At 45.3% G+C, this 14,486-nt stretch overlaps 1 gene segment (V, D, J or C); it reads right to left on the reverse strand.

Moving 5' to 3' along the window:
- Positions 1 to 6,749: 6,749 nt before the first annotated feature.
- On the reverse strand, positions 6,750 to 14,007 carry LOC145348435 (Ig kappa chain V region Mem5-like). The segment is given in 4 exon segments: positions 6,750 to 7,163; positions 12,873 to 12,902; positions 13,452 to 13,760; positions 13,947 to 14,007. Coding segments are annotated over 4 exon segments (717 nt in total).
- Positions 14,008 to 14,486: the final 479 nt, after the last annotated feature.

A 14,486-nucleotide genomic window follows, 5' to 3' on the forward strand; every position in this document is an offset into this window, starting at 1 on the left:
TTGTTCGATTGTTTTGTTCCAGAAACTTTCTGGTTGTGGTCAGGGTTCTCTCCACCGCAACCCGAGACATTGGGTCTGGGGTAGTGTCGATGTTTAACATTGTGTCCCACCTTGGACTGAATACATAACCAGTGAGGGTCTGACCCACACGATGAGAGTTTGTCACCGTAAAGGAGTCAGGGATCTGTAAGCAGAAGATGTGATTAATGTCAGTCTGTAATCCTGCAGATAGGAATCTCATCCTGTCCATGGAAACCTTTCACTGAAAGGTTAAATCTCTGTTAACTGATCCTTGTACTGACTAAACTATCAATTCTCTGTCACTGCGAATATGTATTGGGCTGTTTTTAGTCTTTCACTCAATTGTATTTTGTCATTTCTGTTGTGCAGCATTCGCCTCTTGGTCAGGTTGTTGTTGTAAATGAGAATTGGTTCTCAATTGACTCACCAGGTTAAATAAAGATTCAATACAATTAATGTCTCAAATAAAAGCAAAATACTGCACATGCTGAAATTTGACACAAATCCCGGGTGTTCCAGTTCCAGCTTAACCATTACCTTATCCCTCACTCTGGCATCTCCTGGGTAGTCGCTCCCCTTCAAGACTCGAAACGCTGGCTCTGCTCTCTCCCTCCACAGATGCTGTCAGACCTGCTGAGATTTTTTCTGTAAAAAGTCTGACAACACCAGGTTTTCGTCCCACCGATTTATTTGATAATACTCACAAGCTTTCGAGGGGACTGCCTCTTCGTCAGGTGAATGGAGAGGCAGTCTCGAGAGGCAGTCCCCTCGAAAGCTTGTGAGTATTATCAAATAAATTGGTTGGACTAAAACCTGGTGTTGTCAGACTTTTTACTGTGTTTACGCCAGTCCAACGCCGGCATTCCCACATCGAGATTTTTTCTGACATTTTCTGTGTTTGTGTGTGAAATAAATGACCAGGGAGCTTATGATGGCTCAGTGGATAGGATTTATAATCATCTAAAGAGAAATAAATTGATTAGGGACAGTCAACACTGTTTTGTGAAGGGTAGGTCGTGCCTCACAAACCCTGTCGAGTTTTTGGAAAAGCTGAGGGGGATAAGGGTAAGGCAGTTGACGTGGTGTATATGGATTTTCGTGAAGGGGAAGTCGTGTTTGACAAATTTATTGGATTTCTATGAGGATGTGACTAGTGTGGTAGACAGAGGGGAACCAGTGGATGTGGTGTTTTTAGATTTTCAAAAGGCGTTTGATAAGGTGCTGCACAAAAGGTTGCTTCAGAAGGTTAGGGTGCATGGAGTTGGGGGTAAGGCGTTAGCGTGGATAGAGGATTGGTTGTCTAATAGGAGGCAGAGAGTTGGTATCAATGGTTGCTATTCTGGTTGGCGGTTGGTGACTAGTGGAGTGCCGCAGGGATCGGTGCTGGGGCTTCAGCTATTTACCATTTATATAGATGATCTGGAGGAGGGGGCTGAGTGTAGGGTAACAAAATTTGCGGATGACACAAAGATGAGTGGAAAAGCAAATTGTGTGGAAAGTCTGCAGAGGGATCTGGATAAGCTGAACAAGTGGGCGAGGACCTGGCAAATGGAGTACAATGTTAGCAACTGTGAGGTTATCCACTTTGGCAGAAATAATAGCATGAGTCGCAAAAACCCAGTCTGCAGGTGCAGCAGGTGATCAAGAAGGCGAATGGGATGCTGGCCTTTATAGCGAGGGGGATAGAATAGAAAAGCAGGGAGGTCTTGCTGCAACAGGGCGCTGGTGAGGCCGCAGCTGGAGTACTGTGTGCAGTTCTGGTCGCTGCACTTGCGCAAGGATATTTTGGCCTTGGAGGGAGTGCAGACGAGGTTCACTAGGCTGATACCGGAGATGAGGGGGGTTGGACTATGAAGAGAGGCTGAATAGACTGGGTCTGTACTCGTTGGAGTTTAGAAGGATGAGGGGGGGATCTTATAGAGATGTATAAGATAATGAAGGGGATGGATAGGGTACACGTAGAGACATTCTTCCCACTCAGGAAGGACAGCAGGACTAGAGGGCACAGCCTCAAGATAAGGAGGGGGCAGTTTAGAACGGAGTTGAGGAGGAACTTCTTCACTCAAAGGGTGGTGAATCTCTGGAATTCTCTGCCCGTTGAAGTGGCGGAGGCTACCTCACTAAATATATTTAAGTCACAGGTAGATAGGTTTTTGACAGACAAGGGAATTAAGGGTTATGGGGAGAAAGCGGGAAAGTGAAACTGATCCACTTCAGATCAACCATGATCTTATTGAATGGCTGGGCAGGCTCGAAGGGCTAGATGGCCTACTCCTGCTCCTATTTCTTATGTTCTTATGTTTAGCAAAGCGTTTGATAAGGTTCCCCATGGTGGGCTACTGCAGAAAATGCAGATGCATGGGATTGAGGGTGATTTAGCAGTTTGGATCAGGAATTGGCTAGCTGATAGGAGTAGTGGTTGATGGGAAATATTCAATCTGGAGTTCAGTTACAAGTAGTGTACCTCAGGGATCTGTTTTGGGGCCATTGCTGTTTGTCATTTTTATAAATGACCTAGATGAGGGTGTAGAAGGATGGGTTAGTAAATTTGCTGACAACACCAAAGTCGGAGGAGTTGTAGACAGTGAGGATGGATGTTACAGTTTGCAGAGGGACATAGATAAGCTGCAGAGCTGGGCTGAGAGGTGGCAAATGGAGTTTAATGCGGAAAAGTGTGAGGTGATTCACTTTGGTAAGAGTAACAGGAGTAGAGAATATAGGGCTAATGGAAGGAGTCTTGTTAGTGTTGACGAGCAGAGAGATCTCAATGTACATGTGCATAGCTCCCTGAAAGTTGGCACCAAGGTTGATAAGGTTGTTAAGAACGCGTATGGTGTGTTAGCTTTTATTGGTAGAGGGATTGACTTTTGGAGCCGTGAGGTTATGTTGCAACTGGACAAAACTCTGGTGCGGCTGCACTTGGAGTATTGCGTACAGTTCTGGTCACAGCATTATAAGAAGGATGTGGAGGCATTGGAAAGGGTGCAGAGGAGGTTTACCAGGATGTTGCCTGGTATGGTGGGAAGGTCTTATGAGGAAAGGCTGAGGGACTTGAGGTTATTTTCGTTAGAAAGAAGAAGATTAAGAGGTGACTTAATGGAGGCATACAAGATGATCAGAGGGTTAGATAGGGTGGATAGTGAGAGACTTCTTCGTTGGATGGTGATGGCGAACACAAGGAGACATAGCTTTAAATTAAGGGGTTGTAATTATAGGATGGATGTCAGAGGTAGGTTCTTTACTCAGAGGGTAGTAAGGGTGTGGAATGCCCTGCCTGCAGCAGTTGTGGACTCGCCAATTTTTGGGGGATTCAAATGGTCAGTGGATAGGCATATGGATAACATTGGAATAGTTTAGGTTAGAGGGTCATTAGATTGGTTCCACTGGTCGGCGCAAGATCGAGGGTCAAAGGGCCTGTACTGTGCTGTAATGTTCTATGTTCGATATTCTGTAACAGTGGTCCTGAAGATGTTAAATCATTTTCCACTGAATCCCTATCATGTAGAATGAGTCCATTCGGCCCACCGAATCTACACATCAACAAACCCATCCCAGGCCCTACCCCCAGAACCCCACACATTTACCCCAATAATCTCTTTAACCTCCACATCCCGGGACACTAAGGGACAATTTAGCATGGCCAATCAACCTAACCCACACATCTTTGACTGTGGGAGGAATCCAGAGCGCCCAAAGGAAACCCATGCAGACACAGAGAGAATGTGCAAACTTCACAGTGACCCAAACCGGGAATCGAACCCAGGTCCCTGGAGCTGTGAGACAGCAGTGCTAACCACTGTGCCACCCGGTTCTAAACCATGACCATGGTGTGGGAATAAAAACCTTCAGATCAATTCTCAGAGTCTTAACGTTGCTGCCAATCTTGTACCATTTGTGGATCTCTGGAAATAAAAACACAAGGTGCATTCTGCTCGAGGGGGGAATGGATTCAGCAATCTGAAAGTTTAAGTTGTTGTTGCAAAGGGTTCACTCTGGGCCCGATTTTACCAATCGGAGCCGAAGGGCCAGATCCGGGCGTAATACGGATCCGAGCCCGGAATCGTCTGTGCAGCGAGCCCATACGCTTCTTACCAGCTTCAATCCGATCCGTGCTGTGGGCGGGGCTTAGCACTGCCGGAACGATCGGAACTCTGAACTGCACATGTGCAGTTAGAAAAAAACCTGAAACAGAGCGCCTGGGAGTGAAAGAGAAAAACAGCAGAGAGAGCAGGGGGGTGGGGGAGGATGTGGGGGAGGATGGACTTGGGAGAATCTTGCAAACTGAAAATAATGTAGCATCTTCTTTGTGCTGCCTAATTATCTATGGGAAAGTTAATGAAACTACAGTGTCCTAGTGAGCAATTAGTGACCTGTATGTCCCTGGAGCCATGAACCAGCTGCTCAAATGTTCAGTCATGTGGTGAACTTGGAAGAATTGTCCCAGTGGTGGAACTTGGTTGGAAATAAGATTCAAGGAGATTATTCAATCCGGGAAATCAACCATAGTGAAAAGAAGTTTGTATTGGCAACTCTGCTCTCACATTCCATGGCAGATGTGTCCCTACTTATGAATGTGATTTGCATGGACAACATTGGGTGCAGCTAATCTGCCTCTGGAGCAGCCTTGGATCCTTTCTTTCTCCTTTTCATCTGAACATTGCACAGAATTCGAGGAATTCCCTTTGGAAGATAATGTCAAAATTATAATGGCAGGAACTAAAAACCCGACAGTCAAAAATTTGGGAAAATATTTCAAAATATGGATGGGGAGATATATATTTTGAAATATTTTCCCAAAGACTGTCAGATTGGAAGATTGAAATGTAACCAACAGAGGAAGTGAAAGAAGCAGCGGAATATTTGTCACTGAGACGGGAACAATTATCTGAACAACATTAAACTTTCAGACTCAAAACTAATAAAAACACTAGCAGTGGAGGGGGTGGGAGGAATCTTGGAGACTGACACCGACAGGAACTATCTAAATGGCTGAAACTCCCATTTCCTCAGTCCCTGCCTGTCACTGCTCAGGAACCCCCCGAAGGGAACCCTCTCGGTCTGTCACTCTCTCTCTCTCTCTCTCTCTCTCTGCTTCTGTCTTTCTCTCCTCTCTCTCATTCTCCCTCCTGGATTGAAGCTTTAACGATTTGCGGCAAATTAATTCATTTTCACCTTTCTAATGATTTGAAAAATTCACTGAGTGACATTTTGAGTCCCCAATCTAAATTTTTCCCTCTCACTCACGACACCTGACACCAGGAAAGGGTCAATACCGTTTTACTGTACCAGTTCGAGCAGCTGGATGTTTGTTACTGAGACGGGAGAAAATGGTGAACCGTGTTCACTACCTCCAATCTCCCAGCACAGAAGGCACAGTGGGATACAGTCAGGAGGGAGTTATCCTGGGAATCCTCAACAACATTCCAGACTCCATGTAGTCTCTCGGTACCGTGTCAAACACGGACAAGGAAACCTCCTCTGGTTCCCACATACCGTCCCCCCCTCAGCTGATGAATCAGTTCTCCTCCATGTTGAACACCACTTGGAGGAAGCACTGAGGGTGGTAAGGACACAGAATGTACTCTGGGTGGGGAATTCAATGTCCATCACCAAGAGTTACTCGTTGAAACTATGGGAGTAGTGGGACCGTGTGAGATGGAAAGGTCAAGGGGGAGGTGGTGAATATGGGATGGAGAATTGTGATTGTGATGGTTTAATCCCAGCAACTTTCAGTTTCTTTCCTGTTTTCAATCTTGTCACTCAAGAGATTCCAGATCAAACTGATCATTTTCAAATGATTGATCATTGGATTTGAATCCAATCTTCTGCTGATGTGTCATTGATTATGATGTGGTGATGCCAGCGTTGGACTGGGGTAAACACAATAAGAAGTCTCACACCATCCGGTTAAAGTCTAACAGGTTTATTTGGTAGCACAAGCCACTCGCTTTCGGAGCGCTGACCCTTCATCAGGTGAGTGGGAATTCTGTTCACAAACAGGGCATTTAAAGACAAAATTGTAAATTGAGTTTGTGTCTTTAAATGCCCTGTTTGTGAACAGAACTCCCACTCCCCTGATGAAGGGTCAGCGCTCCGAAAGCGAGTGGCTTGTGCTACCAAATAAACCTGTTGGACTTTAACCTGGTGTTGTGAGACTGCTCAGTGTGTCATTGATTGACAGGCCAAGCAACCAATCAGGACAATCACTTGGTGAAATGCAGCCAATCAGCTGATGGGGAGGTGGGACATTTCCAAAGCACTCACCAGACATATACTGAATATTCTTAATGTTTATTACCTTTTACACATTGACATTGACAGAAAAAAGACTTGAATAAACAGCCCAGCCAGAGGAAGCTGGAGAAATTCACAGGGAGAATGGAGGTTTATTAAAACACTTGTGGAGATTTTCTCAATAACATGAGAATCCTGTCCCTTTAAACAGTGACTAAAGCTTCAATTGTAACTGCAGGGTGAGCAGGAAGGAGGTCTGGTTTACTGAAGCAGATACTTCAGAGGGTCACATTATTTCTGTACAGCTGACAATTTTCAGCACCTTCGAGAGGTTTTACTTGTTATCACAAATCCACACTGTTCCCATCAAACACTCCCAGTAAAGGAAAAGCATGGGGTTAATACAGAGTAAAGCTCCCTCCCAACAATGTTCTTTAACCCCTGACCCTCAGAAGTGTCTCAGGCTCAGTCCCCAGAAGGAAGAGAGTTGTAATTCAATGCTGACAATGACCTTTGCCCTCCCAGCTCACCCCTGTTCTATTCCAAGTTGTGTCTCCTCTGTGGACTGTCTCTAACACTCTAGGCACATTCTGAACTCCTGACACTCTTGCTGAGGGGAGAGGAGAGGCTCACGTGGGTGAGGGCACAGGAGAAGAGAGCGTTGGACTCCCAGTCGGAGCCAGAGAGGGTCAGCAGGCTGCTGACGCTGTAGGTGTTGTCCGAAGCTCGCAGGTAGTTGCTGGTCTGAACCCCGTTGGAAATGGCTGCACCATCCTTCTTCCACTTCACCTCCACCTCATCGGGATAGAAGTGATCGGCAAGGCACACCAGGGTGGCAGTGCCCTTGGTCTTGACCTCCTCCGGTGAGGGGGGCAGCAGGGTCAGCGTGGGTTGTGAATTCTCACGGGCTGGAAGAGAAGAGAAGGAATTTTAATCACTGCCATTTTCAGGCTTTCGACATCCCGAATATTAACTGGGATCAAATCAGTGTCAATGTTTCGACGTTGCAGAATTCTGAAAATCCATTCCGGGGGAACTTTTTTAACCCATACGGAACAATCCCAACAAGAGAAGGGGCAGTTTTAGCAGTTTTAGAGAATGAAACTGGGCACGTGGAAGGTGTATCAGTGAGAGAGCATTTGGGTAATAATGATCATAATAGATTTAGAGTAGCTACAGAAAAGGGGAAAGATCGATCAAGAGTAAACGTTTTAAATTGGGAAAAGGCCAATTTCACCAAACTGGAATTTTCCAAAATGAACCGGAAACAGCAACTTGAAGGTAAATCAGTGTCAGAGCAGTGGGAGGATATTCGAGCTGGAGACAGAGTTCAGGACAGAGATGTTCATCAAGCAATAGCGTGGGACATTGGCAAGGGGATAACTAAGGATTAAATAGGGCTGATTAGACAGCAAAAAGGTAACTTGTATGTGGAGTTATATTGGTTCTTTGCTATGTTGAAATAAAGCCTTGCATTTGTATAGTGCCTTTCACCTGTCACTGCTGTAAAATAAGAAACAGCTCATTCAATACAGCAAGATCCTAGAAACAACAGTGAGATAAACATTAGCCAGGACACCAGAGAGGACTTGATGTTCTTCTTCAAAGTGGTCCCACAACATATTTTATGGTCACCTGAGAGGCGAGACGTGACCTCAATTTAGCATTTCATTTGATAAAAGGCACCTAGCAATTTCCTGGAGTGGGACACGAACCCACAACCTTCCACCCTGAAGTGGAGAATGCAACTCACGGAGTCATGTGATGCACACGAAAAACAAATAGCAAAGAAAGTGATGCTGGTGCTTGATGAAGAGTCAGTAGTGGTACAAAGGAATATCTGCAAATGTGGGCAAAATTAAATAAAAACTAAAGAAGCTGCAAGTAGACTCTTGCAGGGTGATTTTCCCACAAGGGAACTAAGTGCCCAGTGGGCGGGAAAACAGAAGATTTTCCCACCCGATTTTTGGGCATATTTTTGTGGAATGAATTTGCAGCACTCTGAGCTTTGCAGTGTCCATCAGGAGACTCACGCTAATAAGGGAAGGGATCGGGATCTGCTACCCTAACCACTGGGCACAAACTTGCTCTTAATCATTCGGAAATAATGGCCTAGATCCTTCAACTCTTATTGTGCTTATTGGAAACTACATCCATCCATAAGATGCTCCCTTGATGCCGACTATATTTCCTAGCCAAAGAATGTGGGCTTCCCAGGCTCTAGTGGTATCACTCTCAGGAGAGAGAATCACACTACAGCATGCCCTAATCTCCTTGAAAAAAAACAAAGGCAGAATTTCTTATTTGTAATCCCTCCCAAATTCTCCAAACACACTTCACCAGGGAAAAATCCCCTGCTCTTCATCCAATAGTTCCATGGGATCTTTTACACCCCCTGAGAGGGCAGATATCAGATTGTCTCATCTGAAAGATGGGAGGCCTGTAGTTTAGAGGGGGGATGTGACAGGTGCTGGCCCTTTCCCCGTAAGGATTTTGGAAGTGGATGGGGAAAGTGGGAGGTGAACTAGAGAAACGTCTTTGTTGCTGCTGAAACTCTTGCTATCTCCTCAGTCACAACTAATAAACACACAGACACATCAGACAAACATCAGTCTGTTTCTGTGGATTCTCTGCTGCTTTCAGTTCAATGAAGAGTGCAGGAGGACATGGCAGGAGCAACAACAGACATACTGAAAAATGAGGTGTTAACCTGGTGAAGCTACAACACAGAGACTGTGTACCAAACAGCAGAAGCAGCAAGTGATAGACAGAGTTAAACCATCCCACAACCAATGGATCAGATCGAAGCTCTGCAGTCCTGTAACATCCAGCCGTGAATGGTGGTGGACGATTAAACAACTCACTGGAGGAGAAGGCACCACAAATATCCCCATCCTCAATGATGGAGGAACCCAGCACATCAGTACAAAAGATAAGGCTGAAGCATTTGCAGCAATCTTCAGCCAGAAGTTCCGAGTGGATGGTCCATCTCGACCTCCTCCGGAGATCCTGAAGACTTGTGCTCCAGAACTTCCCATGTCCCTAGCCAAGCTGTTCCAGTACATCTACAACACTGGCATCAACCCAACATTGTGATAAATTACCCGGTTATGAACTGTGCACAAAAACAGGACAAATCCAATCCGCACAATAACCACCCCATCAGTCTACTCTCGATCATCAGCAATGTGATCTGAACATATCCAGAGTGATACCAAGCACCACTTACTCAGCAATAATCTGCTCACTGACACTCAGTTTGTGTTCCTCCAGGGTCACTCAGCTCCTGACCTCATTACAGCCTTGGTTCAAACATAGAGAAAAGAGCTGAACTCCAGAGGTGAGGTGAGAGTGACTGCCCTTAACATCAAGGCAGCATTTGAGCAAATGTGGCATCAAGGAGCCCTCGCAAAACTGGAGCCAATGGGAATCGGGGGAAAACTCTCCGCTGGTTGGAGTTATACCCGGCACAAAGGAAGATGGTTGGGATTTAACTCTACAATCTATATTAATGAGCTGGATGAAGGGAATGAGAGTAATGTCACTAAACTTGCTGATGATGAAATGAAAAGTAGAAATGCAAGTTGTGAGGAGGATAGAGAGTCTGAAAAGGAATAGAGATAGGTTCAGTGAGTGGGAAAACATTGACAGATGGAGAATAATGTGGGAAAATGTGAGGTTGTCCAATTTGGCAGGAGGATTGAGCAGAATACTAGCAAACTGGAGAGATTCTATCGAGTGATCTGGGTGTCTTTGCATCCTGGAACAGGAAAAAATTAGGAAGGCAAATGGAATGTTGCTCTTCATTCCAATGAGGATGAGTATAAAAGGAGGGATGTTTTGCTAAAGCACATTGGGAAAATCACACTTTGAATATTGTGGACACTTAGGGTCTCCTTACTTAAGGAAAGATACAGGAGAATTGGAAAGAGTTCAGAGATGGTTCACTCGGCTGATTCCACCGAGTAAGGGATTGTCTCATGAGGAAAGCTTGAGCAAGTTGGGCCGATACTCATTGGAGTAGAACTTATTCCACCACCTCAGCACCATCTTCACCAGGGCAATTAGGGATGGGTGATAAATGCTGGTCTGCATAGAATCACAGAAAATAGGAACAGGAATAGGCCATTTGGCCCTTTGAGCCTGTTCCACTGTTCATCATGATCATGGCTGATCATCCAATCAGTAGTCAGATCCTGCCTTCCCCAACAAATCCTTTCATCCTATTTACCCCAAGAGCTAAATCAAACTCTTTCTTGAAAACGTATAATATTTTGGCTTCAACTGGTTTCTGTGAGAGTGAATTCCACAGGTTTACTCCTCACTGGGTGAAGGAATTTCTTCTGACCCCAGTACTAAAAGGTTTACCCCATATTCTCAGACTATGATGCCTCAAACCGCACAGTCCCAGCATTGGGAACATGCTTCCTGTATCGGCCCATCGAGTCTGCATCAACTCTTTCCCCATAACCCCATGTATTTACCTCACTATTTCCCCTAACCTGTTAGAATTTTATAAATCTCCATGAGTTGTTTCCTCATTCCTCTGAACTCCAATGAATATAAGTCTTAACCAACTCAATCTCTCCTCATACATCTGTCCCATTATAACAGGAATCAGTCTGGGATACCTTCTCTGCACTCCCTCTAGAGCAAAAATATCCTACCTGAGATAGGGAGACCAAAACTGTGCACAATATTCCCAGTGCTGCTTCACCAAAGCCCTGAATAACTGCAGCAGGTCAGAATTATGAAGACACAGAGCAGATACGAAGGAACTTTTCTCCTTTTAGCAGTCGATTCAAAAACCAGGGAGCACAGAATTAATTTCAGAAACAGAAGATTTTGAGGGATTGGAGGAAAAACCTTTTCACTCAGAGGGTGTTGGGAATCTGGAACTCACTCCCTGAAAGGGTGGTAGAGGCAGGAACCCTCACAACATTGAAGAAGTATTTAGATGAGCATTTGAAATTCCAAAGCACACATGGCTACGGATCAAGTGTTGGAAAATGGGTTAAGAATCGTTAGGAGGTTGATGGCCAGCAGAGACAGGATGGGCTGAAGGGCCTCTTTCTGTGCTGTAAATGTCTATGACACGCTGACTGAACCAAGATGGCCGAGAATGTAAAGTGACCAACTTCTGGAAAATTCCGATGTGGATTATATTTGACTGACCAGACCCGAGAGAAGATGGAATATCACACCTGAAAGGTGTCAGGGACTTCTTCAAACAGAAAATAGAAACTTTAATCTCCTGTGGTTATGGAGACAATGGAGACTGATTGTCACATCTCAGCAGAATCCAAAACCCATCTCCTGTTGAGTTATATCCCAGAATGTGGAAATGGTCTGAATTCAAAGTAAACTGACTCTGGGTGAAAGACATGTTTGTTTGTTACATTTCAGGAAACAACAGGGAAATGGGTTAAAATTCCAACTGTATCCCTGAGCTGTGTGTACTGGTGCTGGGGTGACAGAATGTGAGTTGAGACATTTTTCGGGGTGTTCCAGTTTCCTCCCCCATTCCAAAGCTCTGCAGGTTAGATGGATTGGCCGTGCTAAATTACCCCGAGTGTGTTCTTTAGGTGGGTTAGCAATGGTAAATGCGCAGGGTTACAGGGAACCTGGGTAAGAAGCTCTTTTGGAGAATCGGGTGAAAAGATTTCCCTCACGTCTCTCAAAATCTGCTGCCTCTGTGATTAAGGGGAAAAGTTTCCTCATATCTACCCTATCTCTGTCCCTCGTAATTCTGTCAATGGACTGAATAGCCTCCTCCTGCACTGTAGGGATTCAATGGCTAATAAAAAACTACATGGACTGTGTAAGGTTTCCACGGGTGAAGGGATCCATTTTAAATGGAACCTGTTGTGACCAATCGACGGTGGGATTCCAGCTGATTACTCCTCACCCAGAGGAAAACAAAATTGGGATCCGGTTCAGGAAGTTAACAAATGAGGGACCCAGTCTGAGGACTGGTCACAGTACACAGCAAGATCCCACACACAGCAATGAGAACAATCAGCATTTTCAGTGATGTTGGATCCGGGGTAAATGTCGGAATGAACTCATCCCAAAGAGAAAGTAACAGAGAGTCTCCCCAAAAGCCTGGAACACTGAAGCCACTGGATTGTGAGCCCTGCTGTGGCTGTTTGTCATCAGAACTTCAGCAAGAGATAAGCAGGGAGTGGAGAGAGCAGAGTGAAAGCTGGGGCAGGTGGCACCTCGGTGTCTGACTGTGCTGCTGCTGTGATCAGTTATATCAGAGAGTGAGACAGAGAGTTCAACTTCACATCAAACTCTGCCTGTGTGTGTCACACTGAGACTGACAGGAGTCTAGAGAGTGATTTCACTCCATGCTGCAGGAATGTGAACACAGTCTGCAAACGTCCAGATCTCCTCCACACGGTGGGTAAAAGCTGCTTACTTATATCTTGCTGCTTAAAGGGGGGAATGGAAGGAAAGAAATACAGCTGGACTCCCTGTTCTACACAGTGTTCTTCAATCAACCATTTCATTGACTGCAGCTTCCTCACTAACACCATCAACTATTCAGTATTTGTGTTTGAGAAAGTTTCAGCATTGAAAGGGTTAATAATGGAGGATTGGGCTTTACTTACTCAGTCTGAGTTTGGTTCCTTTACCAAACGGAGAGCACACTGACAGCTTCCAGTGGAGGAGCTGTACAAAAACCTCTGTCTCTGACTCACTCACTCACTCACTCATCTTTTTCTCTCATTCTTTCTCTCTCACTCTTTCTCTCTCTGTCTTTCCCTCACTCTTTCTCTCTCTCTGTTTCTCTCAATGTCTCTGTGTTTTGTTGGGAGAGTTGAGAATTCTAATTTGAGATGATAAATCTTTCAGCTGCTTTTCTTATGTGGACATGGAGAGTAAGAGGGAAACTCGAGGCCTTCAGTGAGCGGTGGACACCACAGGGACTGGAGTGTGTAGTGGATAGTGCAAATAATTTGTTCAGTTTACTTTCATGTGTTCATTAAATTTTATATAAAACTGTGGGATGTGTCAGTACAGGAGGTGGGACTGTGTGTCCATTATTATATATTATATAAAACTGTGGGATGTGTCAGTACAGGAGGTGGGACTGTGTGTCCATTATTATATATTATATAAAACTGTGGGATGTGTCAGTACAGGAGGTGGGACTGTGTGTATTGGGGTTTTTGTAAGGCTCTGTATCACTGTGTAGGAGGAGCTGTAATAAGCTGGCTGACAGTAATAATCAGCGACGTCCTCATTCTGAACATTGCTGATTGTCATGGTGAAACTTGTCCCAGATCCACTGCCGGTGAATCGGTCGGATACTCCTGTGAATCGATTTGTTGCAGCATAGATCAGCAGAGCCGGTTTCTGTCCTTCTCGCTGTTGGTACCAACTCATGTAATTATAGCTAACAGATTGACTGGTCGTACAGGTGATGGTGGCGGTCTGGCCCAGGCTCACTGACAGCACCGGGGGAGTCTGGGTCACGCTGATGTCTCCATTGATACCTGAGGGGTAATAGAGAAACAGAGTGAAGTAAGAACTGTCACAGAAAGAGGCTGTACAATGAGATATTGTTGGAGACACTGACTGTTCCTCTCCTTTCAGCATTTTCCCTTCAATCACAAGTCAGGAGAATTGGATTGAAATGGAGAGCAGGGAAATATTCAAGGTGGATGGAGAGAGATTTGTACCTGCGATGCAGAATGCCAGAGGCCAGAGCAGCTGGATGGCTGAAATCATGGTGTGTGCTCGTGTCCCTGTGCCTGGTTACTGATAAACTCTCCCTTCACTGGGCTCTGCTTTATAAAGCTGCAGCCTGTGAGAGTCTCACTGCCTGTTCCTCAGTTTGTAAATGGTCTGACCCAGAGAAACCACGTCAGCACCTTTCACTTCCTCTTCTTCTCTCCCCGAGAGGCTGAGGGACAGTGTCTGAGGGACAGAGTCTGAGGTACAGAGTCTGAGGGTCTGTCCCTCAGTCTCTGTCCCTCAGTCTGTCCCTCAGTCTCTGTATCTCACTCTCTCAATATCTCTCCCTCACTTGCTGTCTCTGTCTCTCTCTCTCTCAATATTTGTCTCTCAGTCTCAGTCTTTCTCTCTCGATATCTGTCCCTCAGTCTCTGTCTCCATCACTCTATTGATATCACTCCCTCAATTGCTGTCTCTTTCACTCTCTGCGTAACTCTTCATTAGTCTATGTTTCTGTCCGTCACACTCTCACTGTCTCCCTTTCT

Source organism: Carcharhinus amblyrhynchos, chromosome 9, assembly GCF_965287045.1.
Source record: "Carcharhinus amblyrhynchos chromosome 9, sCarAmb.v2.hapA, whole genome shotgun sequence".
Lineage (NCBI taxonomy): Eukaryota > Metazoa > Chordata > Chondrichthyes > Carcharhiniformes > Carcharhinidae > Carcharhinus > Carcharhinus amblyrhynchos.